We start from the raw sequence: 24,257 nt of genomic DNA on the forward strand, positions 1-24,257 counted from the left end.
GTCATTGCTACAGTGCTCTGTGGGCACAATCCTAAAGATGAAAGATGCAATGGTCTGTTTACAGAATACTTGTTAGAGAAGGTATTGCTTCATGCTGCCACATAGCAGAGCGTATCGGCAGGAGTCTATTTGAAATGGCTGCCGGTTTTCCTCTCATAAGCTATTCCACAATAATCAGGCAACATAGGAATGGAAAAGAAAGAGTGTAGAGAAACTGGGCATGATTCTAAAAATTCTACTTTGTATTTCTTCAAACATACCCTGGACTAAAACATAGCTTTTCAATGTTCCTTGTGTTTGTTGAATGTAATTGCTTTGTTATTGTTTGGTTAATCTCACCAAACCACTTCTAAATTCAAGAGAAATTTCTTTTATCTTGCTCTTTTTGTTCTGAGCTAGGACAAGATGATAACAGTGGCTGGCATTAGTGAGTTAATATTGTAACCAAAACTGACATCCCACTCAAGTACCCACCATTTAAAAGAGTAATGAATTGTCAGTTTTAACTGGAAAGGGTTTTTATGTGATTTTAGAAGTCTTTTGAATATTTATTTTGTTCCCCTTTACACAAGTCTGTATAAGATTGATCTTGTTAGTTCCAAATACAAGTCTCTCTTGGCCAGATTCGGAAAATAAATTAGACTTTACAGACATTACGAAGGCTGAATCAATATATTAATACGGAAGAGGTATTTGAAAGATGTATTAGCCACAAAAAGATAGCACATTATTACATCAGAAATATTAAACACGTTTAATCAGAGTCATCTATTGTAGTTACGTATAGATTCTATAAATAGTATGGAGATTTACTTAAATATGTTAAAGATTCAATCCACTTTATCATATGATTAGAGCTTACACACAAAAAAGCAAGAAATTAAAACTTGAATTGACAGATGGCGTAGGACATTGTACCTTTTTTTTTCCTCATCACTGATTTTTTAAAAGTAACTCCATAAACTCAGACATTAAAAGTCAGCCAAGTCATATTCTGTGAGGGTTCTCATTCTATAAACAAATATTTAATGAGCATCTATCAGAGGCCAGACTGCACGCTAGATGTTGGTGATAAACTTTAAATAAGGCAGTATTTCCACCTTTAAGAGACTTAGCATCCAGTGTATAAACAGGCGAACAAGCTATAAAAGTGTGAACATTTAAAACTCGGAATACTTTAGAAAGGATCTTGATGCAAATCAGTTTTGGAAATTTGCAGACAATGAAATACTTACTAAGTGACAACAACCCTAAAAGACATGCCTGATTATCCTCATTTTACAGATGAGCGAACTGACCCTGATTGATTACACAACTTGATATTGTTTGCTAACGGTAACAATGCTAATTATGGTAGAGTAAGAATTTAAGTCCAGATAAATTGACTTGAAAATCCATTCTATTTCTATTTTACAACTTTAACTACCATTCAAGTCAATTAATAAGTAAAATTACATTCAAAGTTACATTCAATGTATCTGGCAAAATCTTAAACTTCTAGAGTAGGTTGAGTGACCATGTTGGAGGCTCTTTCGGAGCCCTGGATTTAACGAGAATTTCTTGTAGTAATTTAAAACAATATATAGAAGTACTAGCACCACCTCTTAAGAGAACTATCATTCTATCTTTTTAATTGAAATCATGCCCCAGATATAAATCTATCAAATGTATAGAAGAAAACTAAGATAATATTGTATTTATTAGTCAGTGACATCTCTTCAATGTATTTTATTAAAGTGTACACTGGTAATATAGCAATTTCATCAATACTTACATTAGTATCAAAACTATTTTGTAAGAATTTTGTATTGTGATGTTAATTAAAATATGATTAAATATAGCGCAGTGGAAAGAGCTCTAGTCAGGAAGCAGATCATATCCATGTAAGATCTGGCTTTGCTACTTACTATCTTTTTGATCTGGAGCAAGAAACTCAACTTATCTGCACTTTAATTTTCTTATCTGAAAAATGGGATTACCATACCTATTCATTGGTCCAGGGAGTTGTTGTAAATCATGTAAAACATCTTTAACTCTGGCCATGAATAGGAAATGGATTCTAAGACCCATGAGAGCAGAGGCTGTTTTAGGAACATCAACACCAGAAAGAATTGAGACTAAGCTATACAATATTATTTCACTAAGGTTATATGAGTATTTAGTAGCAAAATTGGAATTAGGATCTTAGTCTCTTAAGGATAGTCTCTTTCCACTACGACCGTATTTCGCAAAATAAACAGGTATATTGGGAGAGAAATAAAAGCCTGCTGTGTCAAGTAAGTTTGACCAAATTGAACAATAAGAAATTTAAAGCATACATTTTGTAATCAGACTTTAATTTGATCCTTGGTTTTGATACTTCCTATTTGTATTATTTTGTATAATTCACCTAACTTAGATGAGTTCACCACGCCTTCCCAGTTTCAATGTCCATAAAATAGAGATGCTAGTAATATTTGCATTGTGTTGCCTTTTGGGTGGATTGAAAATGTTAATAGATATCAAGCACGTAGCATGGTATATGGCGTGTAGTAATCACTCAGTCATAGCGTATATATGTTATCTATGGATACTGCAACAAATTACCAGAAACTTTTTGGCTTAAAACAACAAAAAATATATTATCTTACAATTCTGTATGTTCAAAGTCCAACACTCGTCTTACTGGCTACAATCAATGTGTGGGCAGGGCTGCATTCCTCCCTGGAGGCTTTAGGAGAGAATACATTTCCTTGCCTTTTCCAACTTCTAAAGGCTTCCCACATTCATTGGCTCCCCACCTCTTCCTCCACCTTCAAAGCTAGCAATAGTGGGTTATCTTTCTCACAGCACACAATTCTGACCTCTTTTTCTATGTTTCTCTTTCATTATAAGAGCCCTCGTTATTACATTGGGCCCCTAGTTAATAAAGGATAATCTCTCTATTTTAAATTCAACTGATAAGCAACTTTAATTCCATCTTCAACCTTAATTCCCCTTTGTCAGGTAAAGTAGCATATTCACAGGTTATAAGGATTAGGACATGGGCATCTTTGAAGGCCATTATTCTGCCTACTATAGTAGCTCTGATAAAAATCATTCTTGCAGAATCCTATGCACATTTACTACTTGAATGTTTTAGAGAGGAATATAGTATTCAGAGTTTTGAAACTTATTTGAATCCCTTTTATTGCATATTATTTTTTGAAACTATTGCTCCAAAGAATACACTTTGGGAAATGATGTATTGTACCATATTCCTTACAATGTATTTGTTAATAAATGGACTGTGAGTAAGGATGGATAGATAGACAGATGGATGTGTATATATGTATATATGCATATGTATGTGTAAATATGTATACATACATATATAAATTTCCTATATGACTGAATATTTTCATGTACTTTGTGATAATTCTCAATTTCACTCTTGAAAATATTTTTCTATTTTCTCTGACATTTCTTTAGCACTAATTTTACTTGTTTGATACATGTGATTCAGTGCAATTCTCAGGAGGAAATCCTAATCAGTTGGAATAGGTTTAAAGGTGCACACCAGATCCTAAATTTATGTATTTCTAATGTCATATATTTACTCAAATACGGAAGCAATCTTTTTCCATATTACATTTTCTACTCTTGTTTAGTATACACAAGACAAGAAAAGAAGCCTATATGATGTCACTTCTAAACTCACATTTTACATGTGATGTCCCCATGTGTTCTTGTTTTTAGATTTTTCAGTCTTAGACATTAGATTTTGAAGGATGAAGAAATACGTTAATACTACAAGAAGACCCAATGCCAAATTATATGCCTTCATCAACTGATTAGAATTTTCTTTCTATTCATTTTACACTGATTTAATTTCCAATTATTTTCTTTCTATTTGTTCAGCACTTTCTAATCTTTTATAACAAAGGAATGGATGACACACACACAAAAGAAAAAAAAACCCAGCCGCCATCCCCAAATTTCATTATTTTATAGTCATTAACACATGGTTGCAAACTCTAGTGAAGTGTTTCCTCTGAAGAAAAGGAAAAAAAAAAAAACAAAACAGTGATAACTAAGTATACCCCTTGGTGTATGCAAGACAAACAATATTTTTCCCAGCATGTCTCTAATCCCCTCAGTGGTATAAGCTTCTCTGTGAAGAGCTGATGACAATATCCTCATCCTCTCCATTAACATAACAATTGCTACATTTAAAACAAAGACATTCTAATTTGAACAATATAAGAAGATTGTGAGATATTTCTGGTCCTTGAGAACAGAGCTTATGGTCAACCTAGGAAATAGAGATACTAAACCTGAGCAAGAATTAACTCTTTCTGAACCAATCCATACCACTATCTGTATCTTTTAAGAAGACCACTGCCAAGGCACCCATGAAGACAGGAATAAATTATTTTTCCTGCTTCAGTGTTTGGTTCATCCTGGAGCCAGTCTCGCCATAGGCAGACATTATCCATCCTTTACTTAATCAAAATTTAAGTGATTGTCATGTTAATGCCTGATCAAACTTACCATTTATGTTTTTCCTTCCACATTTCATAAAAGAGGTACATGATACATAAAGTTGTTACTGTGAATGAATAAATTAACTAGAAATACCACTTGTTCTTGGATTTCTGGAGTATGCAACAAATTCACAACATTCCTGTAGGCTACCTCTCAAGAGACATGAGGACTTTAAAAGAGTAATATTCCTAAGGACACCTGACAAATAAACACAAAAAGAAACTAAACCATGAAAATAGAACAGGGATATACCTCCTCCCCATTAATCAGAATTTTGGGAAATTCTTGAAAAAATGAGTCTATAGAGGTGCAGGCTCTGTTCATACCAAGTAAACATGCACTTGTAAAACACTATAATGTTTTGTAAACCATTAATTTCTCAGGAGTATGGGATATCTACTGATGATGTGGTCCAGATCCAGGTAAGGATAATCAGATGCTTTAAATTATTAGCATTCATTTGATCATCCTACCTTTCATATGATTCTAAGTTTGGTGCTATCACTCCCATTTAATACTAAGCTCCCTCTGTATTTCCTATAGCAATATAGGGGTAATGGTTTAGTCTTCCCATAGTTTGCACAAAGCATCCAAGAACTATAGCATTACAACATTCAGTCCTATGACAATATCTGGTTCTTCCTGGAGAATAATTTTTGCATAGCCTCCTGTTGGGAGGTAAGATTTGGGAACTACCATGGTTAATGTAGTCAGTCTCTTTCCCTCTTGTTGTCTCTGTCTCTGTATCTCTTTCTTATTTATGTCGTAATATCAAAGATGTCAGGAAATAATTTTGCTTCCCTTTTCAGCAGTTCCACATAGATAAAATCAGTGTCCATTATTACCTATTTTAACTGGATGGATTTATTTGCTCTTGTATTCTTACTTTTGCTGTTGGTAATGACTACCATTTTGTACATGAAATCCTTTTGGGATGCTATTAAATCTTTTTCTTTAGTTGACAACAAAAGTTTTTCCAACAATCTGATCTGCAATTAGTCTGTTGTCCCAAAAAGTTAGAGGGTACACAATGAAATCTATTTTTTAAATAATTGCTTTATTTGTCTGACTAAAAGATGATTGGTCTAAAATAAAAAGGTTAGCAAGAATCTCATTAATTCTGATAAACAAGGTGGCTGAGTGGCATTTTAACATATTTAGATTTGATAAGAAGCCTTTTTGTCATTGCAAAGTTAAAAAATGGCTTGGCATATGCATTTTTCTGTGTCGTTCTGTCATCACTTAACAAATAGGAAAATAGGAAGTTGGAGAAATAGGCAGGTAATATTTATAACGATGCTGTTTGATTCCTCTGTCTAGTAAATGAGAAGTCAGAGTGACAAAGAAGAGGAGAAAAATGAGGAGTTACAATGGATCACTGATCTTTCATCAGGTTACGAATACACACACGAATCTCTTAACGGACTCTTTACAAATGGCAATAATAATGTCACTTTTCAAGTACAGACTGCGTCTGGTTCTTAAAACATTTCATCTCTTAATTTTTAAGGTAATTCTAAAATGTACGTTTCATTCTCCACAAAGCTTTCAATGGACTAAGCGTTTCAATCTTGAGTTCACACACTTCATAAGCAGCAGAGCCAAGGTCCACGTTCGGGTCAGTCTTACTCCAACACTTTCATCCTTTCTGCTATGTAAGCCTGTGTCATGGTATCATAATTCTGGAAAGACCAGTTTCTCCACCACCTATGGTTCCATTAGCTGATTCATATCAGCTATGACAGCATAAGTTAATTCATTAAGAATATTGAGAAATATAAATAAACACTGCCTGCCCTCCTGTGGCTTACCTTTTAGCCAAAAACACACATATATTAACCAGTAATGAACTAGGATAGGAGGGTGAAAAGGGCCAGAGATGACACAGAGGAGATGTGTTTAATTCTACTTGGAGGGAAGGAAGAGTATTCAGGAAAGAACAAAAACACAGAGGTTTTTGTTAAGGGGGTAGCAACATGTTCAGGATTCCCACAGGGTAAGAGTGGACAAAAGACAAAAGAAAAGGGCAGAGGGACTGTTGCACTGAGGGAAGCAGGCAGGGAGGGTTTGCGTGCCGTTCAGGCTATACCGCTTCCTATAGAGAGATCCTTAAACTCGAATCATTTATTTGAAGGCCTATTTTATACCATGTGATGCTTTAGTAAGTCTTTGTTAATATTGTAATTTTAAAAATCAAATAAAGTATACAGTGAAAGGCATATTGAATCTCATTGGAAACAAATTTCCTTATGTTCCTCCTTACTAATCATCAAGATATAAGCAATAGACAATTTGGAGGTAAAATTCCAGATGATATGGAGATCCCTAAAAAATACCCATTCATCATGAAACACTGAAAAGATAAAGAATGCATACCAAATCATCAGGTCAAAATAACCAGACTCAGAGATTTTTCAATTCCAAATACACAGTATTCTAACTTTTCATCAGACATTCCCAATGAAAGGCTTAGTATTTTATTCAACCACATGTAATGTTTTCATTCTGGCTCAAGCAAAAGGGGTCCATGGGGCTGTATGTGATAGGCAATTTCTGATTATGTGATTGATGACAGGATCTGGGAAAAAGAGCAAGGTGGAGGCCAGTGTAACATTTTCCTCTCAATGTTTCCTGCGTATGCATATGCCCTCTCTATCTCCATCTGTGTCAGTGCTCCTTGTTTTATGTAATAGTCAGAGACGATTGAGGCCACGCTTGGCACAGTGCACTGTGCAGCACTTCGTGCCTATGGCTACTCATAAATATCACTTTATGGTGATGATATGGAATGTTAAGTACTGCACGGGGACAAGGAGAGAACTGAAAAATTATGGAGCTTATCAAATCAAACTGGTTTATTTAGTTATCTTTGAACAGCAATATAACATTTTAATAATAAGTATAACAAATAACCCTTCTTCTTTCAGAAGGTGATGGACTAGAAGTCTGACCTCTTCACTTATCTTGAAGGTATAAAACAGAAGATAAATTTGCTTCTGAAACATATAGTTCTTCCTATTTGATTAACTCCAAATTGTAAGCCTTATGTATGTTCCAAGAAGTCCCTGTGAACCGAAAGTGTCCAGAGTCTCAAACATTCCCTCCCTTTGATCTTGATAAAGCCATACCAATTTTTGACTATACACAGATGCAAAACGTAAGTCATATCATATTTTGGAAGCAGCCAAATTGAATAGCAAACAACACTTCAGAAAGCACAGATTGAGTTAAGTTGCCTTTAAGGAAGACCTCACTGCTGTGTACTAGACTGCAAAGTTAAAAGAGGAAAACGTAATACTGTCAAAGACAAGTGGGCTGTATGAACTGCAAATTCAAAAGCCTCGCAGTAATCCTAACCACCTGTCAAGTCTCAGAAAGTGGGCCAGTGTCTCCTTTGGAGATGGGGGTGGGGGAACCCTCCAAGGTGTGCAAAGCCAACAACTCTCCATGAGAGATGGATGAGCCATAGACTGTTTTTTGCCTTCACATAATTGTTCAAAAGCTCTGCAAGGCATCTTCATTAGCTAGATAAATACCTTTGAGAGCAATTTTTTATTTGTTCAGAGCTGACTTAAAGTAACTACTTCCAGGAGTTTTTACTAGGTCAGAAGCTTCAAGAGTAAATTTATGTTACCTTGAAAAATACATGTACCTCTTCTGTTAAAAATGCTCTTTTTAAAAAAGAGTATGGTATACTGTACCTAAAAAATTGAGTTTTCTACTTTGCGTTGTTATCCTGACATTTCATTCTTGGTCACCCAACACCAATTCATGAATATACTCAAAGCCTGACTTCCTTCACTTCATTCCATTGTTTTCTTGGAACAGATTGTATAACAGGCAAAGTTTGAAGGTCAAGTTTATCAATTAAAATCCATAGCAATGAAGTATCTATTAAGCCAGTGTAACTGACTACCATGTGGCTTAATCCACATGAAATGTTTCCAGATAGAATGATTTTGATAAAAATTGGCAGTATGATCAGAGTTCAACAAAACAAAAATATTACTGGTTATACTATTACTTTAAAAGTACAGTGCTCACGTTCATCAATTAAACAACTCTACATCCCACCTTCCATTTCTACAATCTCCACACTCTTTCTCAGACCCTCATTGTAGGGTGGACGAACATAACAATTTTCCAACTGGATTTTCTTTCTTAAGTCCTCATATCATGATTTTGTTCCGCCCAAATAGAAAATCTGTTATGTTGCTTCCATCCCCTGCCCATAATTGAACCCAAGCTGATCCAAAAAGATGAAGATAGAATCACCAATATTACCAAGGTTTGTTATCCTACACAATATTTGAAGAGGATAGTTTCATAATAATGCTAGACAGTGTTCAACACAGTGATTTCATAAATTCATAAGTTAAACAACAGTGTATTTTTTTTTTATAAACTGTTGACAGATGTTGCCAAGTTCTCAATTGATTGACCTTCTTTTCTGTATTCCTAATGCAAAAAGGTCTTAACCTGTTTTAGCATCAGAAACTTTGAGAATGTGATAAAAACTAGTTACTGTTCCCAGAGGAAAACTATCAAAGTATCAAATTTAGCATATACTTTCATAGATTTTGTGGTTAAATAATCCTTTAATTTCGAGTCAAGTCTTCTTGTTTTGGCCAACAAAACGTGTGTTATTTAAGGGTAAAATTGTTCTTCAGTAAGCAAACAGCAACAACCAAAAGTAATCCCACATCAGGCAAGAAAGCCTATGTCAGAGTTTCAGAAAGTTGTTATTTAAAAATCTCACAACTGTTTTGTCAATCATGTGACTATTTCACCATTTCTTTATATATGTAACACTGTGTTTCAACCATTATTAGCTGCAGAGGTGGTGGAGCTGGATGGATAACTTTAAAATTTCCATAGGATGACAGTCGTAACTGCTGCTTCCCCTGGAAGCTTCTTAATCTGGGGAGACTCCAACCATGGCTCCCCAGGGGTCCCTGCTTAAGCTCTCTGCAGCTGTTCCTCCCTTCATTGAATGGCTCCAGTCAGCAGTCAAGCCCAGCAATTACAGCCTCCTACAGCTGCTCCCCAAGAGCTCCATTGCTCCCTATTGCTTCTCACATGCTCAGACAAACCTCCAACGCATTGCATTTTCATCCCCCAGTAGCTGCACATTTGAGTATCCCTTTGTCAGCACAACTTCTAAAAGACGTCTTGTGACAAAGCTCTGATTGAGCCATTCCTCCAATCTGAAGAGCTTGTCCTGTTCCTACCCCTTCCCCCAACCCTCACTCTACTTTATGGAACAAGACAATGTGGCATCATTCTTCTAATTGCTTTTGCAGCACTTGCTGAGGGTTGAAGTAGCTCCTCATTCAGCTCTAAATGATATACTATTATATACAGTCAGAGTAACTTCCAAGCAATTTACTATAGCTAACCATCACTTCCTGCCTTGTAATTAAACCTCAAGCCTACCAAATGCTTCACCCCCAAAGTTGGGTATGATCCTCCAGAAAAAGATAACTGGTTTTTTATGTACTTTGCATATACATCTATCCTAGGCCCTATCTAACTTCAGTTTACTCATTTAACTCCAAGTCAATATCCCTTAGCTGACAGGTAAATTCCTTGAAAGGAAAGGCTCATTTTTATAGGCATATCTTTCTTTTCCAATACCTACAACAATGCTTAGTGCAAACTAAATTCTCAAAGAATGTGCCTAGGTTGCATTAGAGTTATTGTCCAAACTCAGTTAACTGGTTTCCTGGAGAAGGTTCCACATTGCTCTTCACTAGTTTCTCCACAAGGCACAAGTAAAGCTGTAAAAATCAAGGCCCAGGGTCCTGCTAGACAGATCATAGCTCCCAGGGTAAATATGCAACCACAGTTCTATCGCCTCTATGAAGGTTATTTTTCTTAAAGTTGAAGTCTGTGTGGATAATGAAAGACTACCATTTCCACTCATGCTATTGTGTATTTGTAGCTCTAATATTCATTAAAGATGCAAACTGAAATGTTAATGATAATTGCACCCAAAAAGCTAATAAAGAAAAGCCCAAGGCTCATATAAATGCCAGCATTTAATAATTATGCATACTTTTAGCTTTCTCCCCAATTTATCTTACTTTCTGATAATTAGTTTAGTAAATCTGAGATCTCAACATATGTGTAATTAATTTTAAAATTTGTTTTTAAATTTGCTTTATATACTCAAGAATGAAATATATTTTTTCTAGAATGTAAAGCAGTAATTATCATTATATAAAATGGTTACCTATGTAGAGGATAGAGCTTGAAAATATGCTTTCTGGGAATACTTACAAGTAGAAAACACTTGAAATTTTAGGGAAAAGATCTGTATCACTTAGGATCCAGTCAGGAAAATAGAAACCAATCTAAGTACAGTTGACCCTTGAACAAGATGGGTTTAAACTCTGTGGGTCCTCCAATAAACTGATTTTTTCCTCCTCTGCCACCCCTGGGGTAGCAAGAACAACTCCTCCCCTTCCTCTTCCTTTGCAGCTTACTCAACATGAAGATGACAGGATGATGACCTTTATGATGGATAATTCACTGCCACTTAATGAACAGTAAATATATTTTCTCTTATAATTTTCTTAATGACATTTTATTTTCCCTAATTACTTTATTGTTAGAATATAGTATGTAATACATATAACATATAAAATATGTGTTAATTGACAGTGTTATCAGTAAGGCTTCTGGTCATTAGCAGGCTATTAGTAGTTAAGTTTTGAGGGAGTGAAAGTTATGCTCAGATTTCCAACTGCATAGGGGTCCTCACCTCCCACCCCTATGTTGTTCAAGGGTCAACTGTATTTCTAAAAAAAAGGAAGGTCTAATACATGAAATTGTTTACACATGTGATGAAAGGGTAAGACATCAAAGCATGTGGAGGAGAGCAACTCAGAGACTAGTAAAAGCAAAAAGATACTAATACTCCCTGCAAGCAGCTATTATTGCCAGAGCCCACAGGCCAAGATTGTTAATTAGCAGCTAGGTTCACAGTCATTCATTCTATCATTCATTAAATATTTATTTCAGCTCCAATTATATGCCAGCCCCTATTCCAGTCACAGGGAACAGGGCAGGAAGTAGATATGATCCATACTTTCATAGAAATTGTCACAGCCTGCCATGCAATGGAAAATTAAAGTATAGGACTTCCCAGTATGAGCTGTGCCAACAGGAGGATGAGCTGAAGCCAGAGCCAAGGAAAAGATGGGCCTTGCAGGAGACACTGCCTGTGGCAATAAGAGAAAAGAAAATAGCCTAACTTCTCCCTGACTCCTGTATTCAATCGCTTTCTTGCCAGTGTCTTCCACTGGGGGAATCCTGCCAGAAACCAGAAAACATAGCAGGCCAGGAACACACCCATGGGAATAATACAGAGCATAGCTAGAGAAGCACAAAGAATGGCTTCGAGATCAAATAGGCAAAAATTACCACACAATATCTTTTCTTTAATTTTAGGTAGTAATAAGCTTTTTAAAAAATGTATAATTATTCCAGCTTAAAACCTTAACATTGGTATAAGTTTATTACATCTTTTTCACATAGAATTTCTCCATGAGAAGGAAGAATAGTTTTAGTAATATTTTACAGGCTAATCTTATTGTCCATATTTTTAAAGAAAAAGTCACTTGGAGTTAATGAGAGCAATATCAATTATATCCCAATTCAAAAAGAAAAGAGGAAAGGACTCACCTGCAAACCATGAGCTCTTTGGAAAAAGAAAGATTAAAACATGTATTGAATACCTACTCTGAATCAGACATTTTGAGAAATATCTTACATATCTAATTATTTTTAAAAATTTTTACATCAAGCCGGAGAGTTGGGCATTATTTTTACTTCTCAGAGGATAAAAGTACATGTAAAGAGATGAAGACATTTAACCAAGTTTATAAATATCAAAGCTGAATGTCAATTGAGGTCAATCTAATGCCTAGCCACACTAAAACACTTTAGGTAAACACTGATCTAACTAGTTTCAAAAGGAGAAATAGCCCAAACTATTACTAAATGAGAAAAAAAATGCAGAAGAATTTTCTCCGATCATTGGCAGAATTATATTCCCAAGGAACTTCACTCATTTGTTCTATCATTAATTACATATTTATTTCAGCCACAATTATATGCCAGGCCCTGTTCTAGTCCCTAAGGGTAGGGCAGGAAGATACTTTCATGGAGATTATCACAATCTGCCATACTTTGGAAAATTAAAGCATCTGTCTATCTTTTCTACTAGATTAGTGGCTCTCAACCTGGGGTGATTTTCATCCCAGCAGACATTTGAGTGTCACAATCAGGGAATGCTATTGGTGTCTAATATTTTGGGACCAGTGATGCTTCTAAACATCCTACACTACAAGAGACATTACCTCACTCCCAACACGTGTGTACACACACACACACACACACACACAGACACTCATACACACAATATAGTCCCAAATGTCAACCGTATTGAGGCTGAGAAACTTGTTCTAGATGAATTTGGAGGTATCTTTATTTTTGAGTGTATGTATGCATGTGTGTGGGGATTGTATTAGTTTTCCTCTTTGCTGCTATAACAAATTACTGCAAACTTAGTGGCTTAAAACAACACACACGTATTATCTTGCATGTCTTTAGGTTAGGTGTCCAATATACATCTCACTCAGCTAAACTCAGGAGTTAGCAGGCCTGAGTTCCCTTCTGAAGTCTCTAGAGGAGAATTTGTTTCCTTGACTTTTCCAGCTTCTAGAGACTGAGCACACTTCTTGGCTCACATTACCTTCCTCTATCTTTAAAGCAACAATGGTCTGTATAGTCCTTTTTAACAGCACATCAATCTGACCTACTTCTGCAGTCACATCTTCTTCTGACTCTTCTTTTGCCTCCCTCTTCCACTTTTGAGGGCCCTTGTGATTTCATTGGGATAATCCAAAATAATAATCCTGTTGTGGATAATCCAAGATGATAATCTTGATTTAAGATCAGGTTACATTCTTCTAACATATTGACTGGTTCTGGAGATGAGGATGTAGTCATGTTTGGAGATTATTCTTCTGCTTACTACAAGGAGGAATGAATGCATGTGTAACTTAGTACATGCACATAGTATGTATTGAATTACAGTAGGACTTCACAAGTCTTTATGGACTTAAACTGAATTCATCCTGGATGCCCTTTTAAAATGGGCTACCTTAAAATGAAAGGGTCCTAAGGAGAAAGAATACTAATACACTTGTCTTGCCCACTCTGTACTAATAAAAAACTCTGAACTCTATTCCTCATCAAGTCTTTAATATCCCATTTTAAAAAGTGTGCATCCAACCACTTTCTCAAATCAAAACCTGAAGGAATTAGCGAAACACCTGAAAGAAAATATTAAATGTGTAATTCTGGCCCTTTTAAAATGTTAACATCTTGTTTGGGTTTGGCATTAGAAACTCTTGGCTATAATCTTTGTAGCTAACTCTGTTCTATATAAAGTATTTGTTTTCCTCAACATTGCTAGGAGAAAAATATTTTGTTTTATAAAATACTGGTATCTCATTTATTATATTTTACTACAACATGCATTCACTATTCTGTATTTGTGAAAACATGGGGATTAGCAGAAGATAAGGAAGTTATGACCTAAAATGAAAATAAGCAACCTAAGTCATGAATGCCGAACTAATCCTTTTAATTTAAATTTTTTCCTGTTATGTCAGCATTCCTGGTGTTATGTCCTAAAGATAATATCGACACATTAAGTCACAGCTCCAACAAAATGATTGGCATGAAACCAGAGAGAAAGAAGTATGTGTGTGTGTGTGTATATCAATAAAACTCTGTTGAGTCCCTAACATTTGTCAGCCACTGTCCTAATTGTTTGAGAGTCAAAAAGAATTAAGATCTGGTTGTTACCCTCAGGGAATTCAATTGGGTTCTTACTTGCAATCCACGGATAGATTAAGGGGGGGTAGGGATCCTGTGTTCATGCAAAGAAGTAGGCAAAATGCTAAGGGTATGTATATCTTTCTAGAGACAGGATCTACAGATTTCATCAGATTTTCTAATGGATTCATGACCACAAACTGTTTAGAACTACTGGTCTAGATGCAAACCTACCAATGTGGATTAGAAAGCCGACGGCTTAGTGAAGGTGCATGTCCTATCCTTCCTGAGTCTCTCTTACTACTCTTGCTAGATTACTAACCCGAAGATGATGAAGGGATGGGAGGCAAAGTAATATGGGACAAAGAGACATAGAGGGGGACATAGGGTAACTTTGATTCTATTAATACAAACAAACTCTGTCACCAGTCTTAAATGCCCATTTTCCTCTTGGTACTACATGTGATTAATCTTTATTCTTCTGCTACAAATCATAAGATAAACAATATCATTAGCAGATTCAAATTTTCTTCTGTGCGAAATTTTATCTTTGCCCCAAATAAAGGTTACAAGGGGTATGCCATTTAGAATGTAGCTAATGAAAACAGCAAATCCTAATTGCCTCCGTAGTAATATCTTAATTATAAACATGGTTTGGAAAATAAAACAGAAAAGTTATTTCATAGATCAAATCCCAATACAGTGATTGCCAAGAAGATAAGTTCTTTCACCATACTGAGATTTTATTTGCAGTGTTTCTCAAATAAATGGGCCAGCTAGAGGTTGGTAATCTTTTATTTATAGAGAGATTTTCATAGTGATAGTGTACATTGCACTGGGATTTGATGTGTATTACTTACACAGTTATTTTCTTTGTTTTTTAAGAAAAAAATGTTCTCCAAGACAGGCAACAAACATAACCATTCTGCAATAGATATACAAAACAATACTAAGACTTACTACCAAGAAAATGAAAATATGATCAGCCTGAGCTTTAAGACCCGTATGAAACTCTGTGCTTCAGGAAATATAATAAATATCATAATCAATAAAGGGACTTTAAAGAACAGCAAATCTTGCTTAAAAAATACTTTATTTTCAAATTGTACTTTGGACCATATGTTATCAAAACCAGAAATATTGTTCTACACAGTCTCAAAGTGAATAGTATAATATATAGTGTTCCTTTTCTTTCTTATGTATCTCATTTCCAGATATCCTTTTATTTAATACTTGACAATGTGATTCAAAATGTAAAACTTAAATTAGGGCAACATTGCTCCTCATTAACACATACCACAAACTATATATTTATTTGATTTTTTCCCTTCTCCTGTCATCCCCTCAAGATATTATCCAACTCATGAGTAGATCCAAGGCACTGAAGAACCTTCCTTGCTGGCACAATTCCCTAATTTAGCAAAGATGCTTATTTAAATCCTGATGTTCCCTCTTGCTGTTACCAATTCACAAAGTTCCTTCTATAAGAAAAGGGGTAACTTTTTACACGGCATCCAACAATGTGCAATATTTGTCAATATTATTTTTCTTAATCTGCCTTACCTGTCCCTTATACACAAATAACAGCATATTGAAAGCTTATAAGAAAATGCCATCAATTTATTCATTACCTTTACATATAGTAAGAAATACATTATGGATTTTAGCATAGTTTTTATCTATAATATTGTCTAATATCAGATCTTCTATTAGGCAAAATATAAAACTCCATGCACCAATTTTTAATTAGGAAAATATCACTACACTTATAGAGAAATTTTTGTGGAAGAAAAATACTATTTATTAAAATCTGCTTTCTCTTTTCACTATTTTTTTTATCTCAATTGCAGAAAAATAATGGTCAATAATCCTGTTTTTAAGATCATATAATAAAAAAGAAAGAACTTTTAGAAGAAAAGAAAAATGTGTATTCTGGAGAAGGCTCAGTATTCAAATGAAAATTTCAGTAAAAATTAATTCCTTTAACCTTATTTCTTATGGACTATTGTAGCCAAACCAATAACCTTAGTCAATGTCAACATACTCACAGAAGTGAAGTAATGATTTCCTAGAAACTGGTCTGATAAACCTTGTCATATAAGGATAGCAATTCTAGCAAGACTGGGTTATGTGAAAAGAAAACTGAAAATGTCCACCTGAAAAAAATGCATTAATTTTTTAGTTGTTACATAATATTTCATTGCCCCAAAGAGTTTATCCCACATAAGCACAGATGAATGGCCCTGAAATTGTCTTGAAGGTATATTTAGGGAAACACTCTTGTTCAAGTTCAGATTACAAATGACACCTGAAAGACTTATAATATTTTCCCTAAATTTTCCAAATTAGGCATTATTGTTCTAAACTGTTTAGGTATCACTTTTATCTCTCCAGATCTCAAAAAATGCTACTTCATTATTTTACCATGTTAAATATTTCCTACTAGATAAAACACCTGGAGAATATAATGATAGTCCTGCATGAGCCATATCTTCTAACGTGCTAATAAGTTCCCATATTCATAAATTATAAATCTTGGCATTTCAGATCAAAAGAAATAGAAAAATACAGTGTTTTCAGGCATGGTTCCATTGTTACCACTATGCTATTTTGGGGAAAATCTGTGAGGACCAATGCAACCATGTTTGTATCATTTATTGAACTTAATTGGTCTTTATCCCTGTTCTCAGTATTCAGGTACTGATTAGTCTGTGTGGGCTCAATTTAATTTAGGTCCCATTGGACCTGCACCATAACTTGAATGGGGAAAGCAAAGAATGATTTATGATAGAACAGGTAGAAATTCTCTGCAGAGGGAATGAGGATGAGTATATATATACTCTTATCCATGTAACTTTTATCTTAAATATTTGAGAGCACTTTTAAGTGATTTTTAGAGAGTAAACAATAAACATTTTCTTACAAGCAGATAACATGTATGTATTGTCACATGTATTATGTTCTGAGAAATTTATCTCTGTTACTAGTTAATGATATAAAAAAGATATAGATCATGTTCCAAAAACTAAAGACATTTGGGAGACTGTCTTCCTAGTTTTTACTGGTAGTAACTCCATCAAGTAACCTTTTTCTCTTCTCTGAGATTATATTTTGTAACTATTTTATCTTGTAGGTATACCAAGAAGTTAAATTTCTCAGAGCTAAAAGTTCTTTGGGTGAGGTAATGATACATATCAAGTTATAAAGCCATTTTTATTTCAGGTGGTTTATTGTTTCCATGCTAAAATTACTAAAAGCATGTGTTTTGGCTGTTCGTACATTTCTTTATGTTTGAGAGCATGTCCAAAATTGGCTTCCTATGTATAATCTTAATCTCCCTAGCAGGTATAAATAGAAACTGAATAAAACAGAATGCAAGCCAGGGTGAGGGTCTTGTCCTGAGCCATCATTGCATTAAGGCAATGACCATTTTGACATTTGTAGGCTCTGTAAAACTTTTCAGAGGGTTGATAATTTTTCTTCGGTTTCATTTTGTGATGTTAAAATGTTGAAATGTTCACTGTTGCAGAACAATGACTTGAATTTTCTAATGTATGTGATGTTTTAACATACTTTTGACCATTATGGCTTTTTCCCCCTTTGAGTCTTTTGGAGAAGGGAGGCTAATGTCCTGTGATGCTGTTTATGCCCAGAAGCTTAGCCTGAAACCGAGTGTGGTGTCGTTCTCTTCTGATGTGTACCCTGTCAAGGCTTTAATATTCATAAAAAGAATGTTAACATTAGATTAAGATGTGCTGGTCTTTAAAGAATATGACGTTATGCTTGTGGCCACACAGAATAATTGCTCTCCAGATACCCATTGGTAAGTATAACTTTGAAGTGTCTGCATTTGAATTTCTATTCAAAGACCCATGGAGAGAAATAATATTTGTGGAGGTTTGTCTAGGAAGGATAGGTTCTAAAATTTATTTATAGATTAAGGTGATAATCAAAAAGCTATCTCCTTGTTATTGGACTGGCATCATGTTCAATTTTTTTAATTTTAATTTTAATTTTTTTTTTACTTCCCTGCACTTCAGGTTATATTGAAGGGTGTTATAAGGAAAAATCCTATGAATGAGTGCTGTGTGTACTGTACAGTTACTGTTGAGATGTTTCTTACATTGTACAGTGATTCTGAGATGGATCCAAGTAGAAATGCTTCTTCATTCTGAATAACAGGATTAGGGTACTGAGAAAAATAAGTTTTAACCTATGGACCATGAAATGAATACTGATCCTGTTTCTGCGAGAAATTCCAGAACTATATTTTTTTACCAAGCTCTAAAAATATATAGAAATCACGACACAGATTTTATGAGCTAACCTCACCTCTGACTGCGTTCTACTCTTCCTTTCTTTATCTTTTGCCTTCTATTTCTCCTATTTATCTTGGTGTACTGAATACTTCTTTGTAAGCCACTTTAAATCCCTTCCAACATAAAACAGAATGTTTATAATAAATGGTGTTTGGATGTATTTTGTCTTTCCACCTTGCAAAAGCTTTCTCAGAACAATGACTAAGCCAGAGACAAGGATCTGACCTTGTCATAGTTTAGAATCTTTGGGAAGCAGACTCTGAAACAAGATGGAGTTTAGAGTTCAGGATATTATATTTATTACAGTATACCCTTTTCATCAACGTGTGGGAAAGGAAAAAGAGGGACAGGATTGAAGAGAGCAAGAAGCTGAGCTGCAATGCAGGCTGGACAATGGTCTTGGCTGCCTACTGGAGCTCATGACCTAACATGGCCCATTGGGGTTGTCTTATATTGGGCTGAAGGGGAAGGGTCTTTATACCCCCTGCCTCAATCAGTCACTGGATATGAGCTGCCTTTGACCTTGGGCAAGGTGGATCTCTGTAGCCGAGGCTATCCCCAGAAGGGCTGGCCACTGAATGCTGTCTGCTGGATATACTCCCAGAAAATAGAGAATCAAGCCTATCTTGTAAAGCAAAATGTAGCACCCCATCTGTCACAAATATTCTGGGTGAGTCAGATACCCTGAGGAAATTACAATACCCTGGGGAAGTTAAATACGCTTCAGAAGTTATTTTGGATACAGAGTTATGTGCTAGTCAAATCTCTTTCTACTCTGCCTGGAAAAAAACTAGAGTATACCTCCCTGAAAGGGCATGAGTTGAGTGATAAACATTTCATATGTACTTGTTTAGTACACAAGATCTATGAGTGTCTAATTTGTGATATACACAACGTAGACTTTAGATATTATGTAGAATTCAATGTGGGAATGATTTTTGTTAGTCCATTTTATGTAGCTAGAATGGAATACCACAGATTGGATAATTTATAATGAAATAAATTTATTTGGCTCACAGTTCTGGAGGCTGAGAAGTCCAAGAGCATGGCAGTGGCATAAGGTGAGGACCTTTGTGTCACATAATGCCATGGCAGAAGATGGAAGGGCAAGAGAGCCCAAAGCAAGATAGCAAGAGGCAGCCAAACTTACTTTTATAACAAGCCTACTCTCACAATAACTAATAACCCACTCCCATGACAATGACATTAATCCATTCATGAGGGCAGAGCCCTTGTGACTTAATCACATCTTATTAAGCCCCACTTCCCAATACTGTTGTATTATGTTTCTAACACATAAAATTTGGGGGACACATTCAAACCATAGAACGATCCCAGTGATATATTGGAGTGAGCAGCATTTACATTTCATGATTCCTATTATTACAGTGGTGTAATAGAGAGCTCTGGCTTCATAACAAGTCTTCCTGCCTCATATGTTTTTATACTTATGAACAAGGAAGATTGCTCTTAGTAAAAATTGAACCACAGAATTTGAAACACTGAGTAATTAGGAATTTGATTTATCAGCACTATATTATATATAGGTAATGAAAAAATTTATTTTCTTACATAGTCTATTAGCCAATTTCCACCTTTAAAGCCAAACTTCAATTTATCACATTCTTAAAATTCTATGAGTACATCAATTGTTCAGCTCAGTTGGTGAAAGAAAAATATCAAGAGAAATAAAATGTACTTGTGGAGTAAATACTATCAGAGACTGTATGTAAAAATTATATTGTATATGTGGCCAGGTGCGGTGGTTCACACCTATAATCCTAGCACTCTGGAAGGCCAAGGCAGGAGGATCACTTGAGGTTAGGAGTTAGAGACCAGCCTGGGCAAGGGTAAGGCTTCATCTGTTACTACTAAAAATAGAAAAAAAAATGCTTGGTGTGGTGGTGAGCACCTGTAGTCTCAGCCACTTGGGAGGCTGAAGCAGGAGGATTGCTTGAGCCCAGGAGTTTGAGGTTACAGTGACCTAGGATGATGCCACTGCACTGTAGCTGGGGTGACAGAGCGAATCTCTGTCGCAAAGAAAAAAAAAGATTGCACATATGTGCTCAATATGAGGTATAGAATATTTTTTCATTTTAAACTTAAATACTTTTTTTAAGTCAAAAGGAAATAATCTTACTAGGTTTTATTGTTTTTGCCTTTGTTTGTTTGTGTCATCTGTTTTTGTTTTGGATGAGCATGGGGCTTAATGATCTTCTTATCTGAATCCTCTTTCAAATAAGGAAAGTAAAGTTCAGAGAGGATTGATAATTATCCATTTTATGAGGGAAAATCAGGATTAGAATCCACATTTCTCAGCTTTTATTTTAGTGTTTTTCCTCCCCTATTGTTCCATTAAATTTTATTAATTGCTCTAAGAAATCAATAGCATCAATAAATTTCCCATGGCCAGTGTGTGGGGTAGCAAGATATCCTCTTTTCAAAATTTTTTTTTTAAATAGCTATCTTGGGTACATAGTTGCAACAATTGAAAATGAACTTTGCTATTACCAGACAATGTATGTTAAACATCAGTGATTAATGCAACCTTCCCCCACTTGCTAAGTTCCTTTATTTGGTGAATAAAATATTGACAAATTATTAAGCAAAAAGCATATGCTTCAACACTATCCAGACACACCTGAGCATCAAACAATCCAACAAATTTAGAGACTGAAAACATGTACAAATCAGTTTATTTCTGTTCACTGAGAGGAAATGTAGCTTAAGTGGGGTTGACTTATGACATTTATTTAATTCTTAAATTGACTGACAGGCCTATTAATGTATTCCCTGAACTTTATTAATGTAATTGGAAAACTTCCCACATGTCAATCAACTTCTGATAAGTAATTATGTTCATAAATACTGTAAAATTATTAGCTTTTAATTTGACCGAATCACATGCTTTCAAAATAGTACACATGGATTTCCTTTTTTTTTGCTAACAGAATGATTATTATTTTTTTATTGATACATACTAGATATATATATATTTTGGGAGGGCATGTGATAATTTGATACACTCATATGATCAAATGAGGGTAATTGGTATATCCAATATCTTAAATATTTATCTTTTCTTTATGCTAGGAACATCAGAATTATTCTCTTCTAACTATTTTGAAATGTACAATAGATTAAGATTAATTATAGTCACCCTACTGATCTCCTGAACACCAGGCCCTATATCTTCTAAGTGTATATTTGTAGCCATTTTCTAGAGAAACAAAATATTATACTGAAAAATCATTCAATATATGCATTACTAACAGTTCAAAAGTTCATCTTCCATGGCCAGCAAAAAAGAATACCATAGTAAGGCATGTAAGAGTTTTGAAAACGTGAACAATATTAAATAATCTATGTAATATAAAGTTATAAGGAAATCCTATAAGAATTAAACATGTGCCCGGGCAGGGATTATCTATCCACAGTCTGGTTTAAAAATATAGGCCTAACAAGGAACAAGAGAGAGTAGAAAAAGGAGAAGGGGATATATTTATTATTCAGAAATATATCATTTAAACCTACAAGTTTAAAACCTACAAGCAAAATGTCTATAACTTAAGTGACTTGAATATATTATTGTCCAAGTACACTTTTTCTCACATAACAAAAATCTTTTATAGTCTTTCAGCCAGAAACTCAAGTCAAAGGGCACAGAATTGAACAAGAGACCAGGATTAGGCCTGAATAATATAAGAAATGTGTTTTTGTCTTAGAATCTCATGTCAGATTTGAAACTTGACAAACTTCTACCCTCTGGAGTCCCTGTATAATCTCTGAATAAAGATGGAGTCTTATGAGAACTTTATTGTATTCTCATTTTCTACTTTCAAATAATGAACATCATCACAGTCTTCAATAATCTGTAATCAGAAAAACCATTGAAGAAATTCATTGACTTATTTTTCAATGTATACTTTCCTCCTTAAAGTTAATTGTTTAATTAAGAAGTTTAACCTTATCACGAAGTTAAAATAGTTACTGTACTAACAATTGAAGCTGTGTTTGAATTCAGGCTTACCTTTATATAAAGAAATAAAGCTCACTGTTAATAAAGTTATAGATTAGCAATCTTTTCTAGACTTCAGCCATGTACCTAAATTAATTTTTAGGTTTGACTTATTGAAGGATAAATTCAGAGATAGTACAATTATCGTGCTCACTCAACTTTCCTATTAGGAATAAAACATGCATGCATTGGCACCATATTATCACATAATTTGTTATTAATTTTACTTAGAAATACTGCAATGTCATTTTTAAGTTCCATAGAGCCTAATTTCCCATACAATCAATACATGATTAATCTATAAAATACAAGGCAATAACATAAAAGGGCAAAAATAAACTTTTTCCATTCTCCTAGCATTATAATTGCATTTTTCTTGAAAAGCATTTGTGTCGGGGGTACATATGCTCTTACATTTTAGTATGCAAAAGAAATTAAATAATTTGATGATTCTGTTTGTGTTTGAAGATTGAAAGTTAGCTAGCATGATTTATGATCTTCTAAAAGTAAATCAAGGTGTAAAGCATTGTGTACATATATTTCCAATTACTCTATATTTAAATAAAGTAATCCTATTCTAAAAGGTTACTATTTTTCATTGTGACTTCAGTCAAAGTAAACAGAAGTTGGATTGAGACAGAGTACTGGAAAGCTTGAAGAATTGCTTTTAAAGTGTTACCATCCATATTCCAAAAAGTTCTAATATTTTAATGTATCATAAGTTGTCAAAGATTTATTTTGATGTATCAATCATGGGTTCTCAAAGATTTATTTCCAGGGAGACTTAAAGGAAGACACAAAAGGAATTATGTACAAAAATTATAATTTGGTGTTTCTTCATGCATATTTCTTGATCTTTGTTAAGTGGGGATTTGTATGCCTGTAATAGCTATTACATTTAACAGTACCTAAAACATAAATCCCTTAAGACAATGACAACATATATTTCAACATTGACTCAATGATGAGTCAATTGCTTCTGAATCATTGTGATACCTAAACATTAAACATTTCTAAGGGTAGTCATTCACAATATAACAACTCTGAAAATGCATACCTTGCACAGTTAGATGCACCTGCATTGTTCTCGGTGTATGTTGAGTCTGGACAGAACACGTGTATGGGCCATCATCTGTCACATCTACATTCTGTATCTGGAGGCTGTAGTCCCTTTTATTCAAAGTTGAAATTGAAACTCGAGGATCCACTGACCACTTATCACCTCCCGCAAAAATAATACTCGACCGGTTCAGCCAGGCACCCTTTGAAGCTCCATCTTCCAAATAACACCTACAAATTACAGGAGACAAAACACTATTAATCAAAATGAAAATGAGGGACATTATTTTTGTTCTAAATGTTATTTCCTTTTGCTGAATAATAGTACATCATAGAATGCAAACATTAGACATAAACTCAGGAGGCATGAACATACTGATACATTTTCCATTCCCAATGAAAATGTGAAACAATACTTGCATATATTCTTCTCTGTGTGTGTGTGTTTCAACTCAAAACCAGTCAAAATTGTTTTTCATTCTGTGTAAGTGATAAATCTAAAT

At 34.6% G+C, this 24,257-nt stretch overlaps 1 protein-coding gene across 1 annotated transcript in view; it reads right to left on the reverse strand.

Annotated features, from left to right (window-relative positions):
• Positions 1-24,257, reverse strand: part of NEGR1 (neuronal growth regulator 1) — an 834,359-nt gene that overhangs the window by 456,663 nt on the left and 353,439 nt on the right. The window contains exon 2 of the mRNA XM_069478075.1: positions 23,753-23,985. Coding sequence (XP_069334176.1) covers positions 23,753-23,985 — 233 coding nt within the window. The remainder of the gene's footprint in view (positions 1-23,752; positions 23,986-24,257) is intronic.

The sequence above is a fragment of the Eulemur rufifrons genome, chromosome 8 (genome assembly GCF_041146395.1).
Source record: "Eulemur rufifrons isolate Redbay chromosome 8, OSU_ERuf_1, whole genome shotgun sequence".
In the NCBI taxonomy this organism is placed as follows: domain Eukaryota; kingdom Metazoa; phylum Chordata; class Mammalia; order Primates; family Lemuridae; genus Eulemur; species Eulemur rufifrons.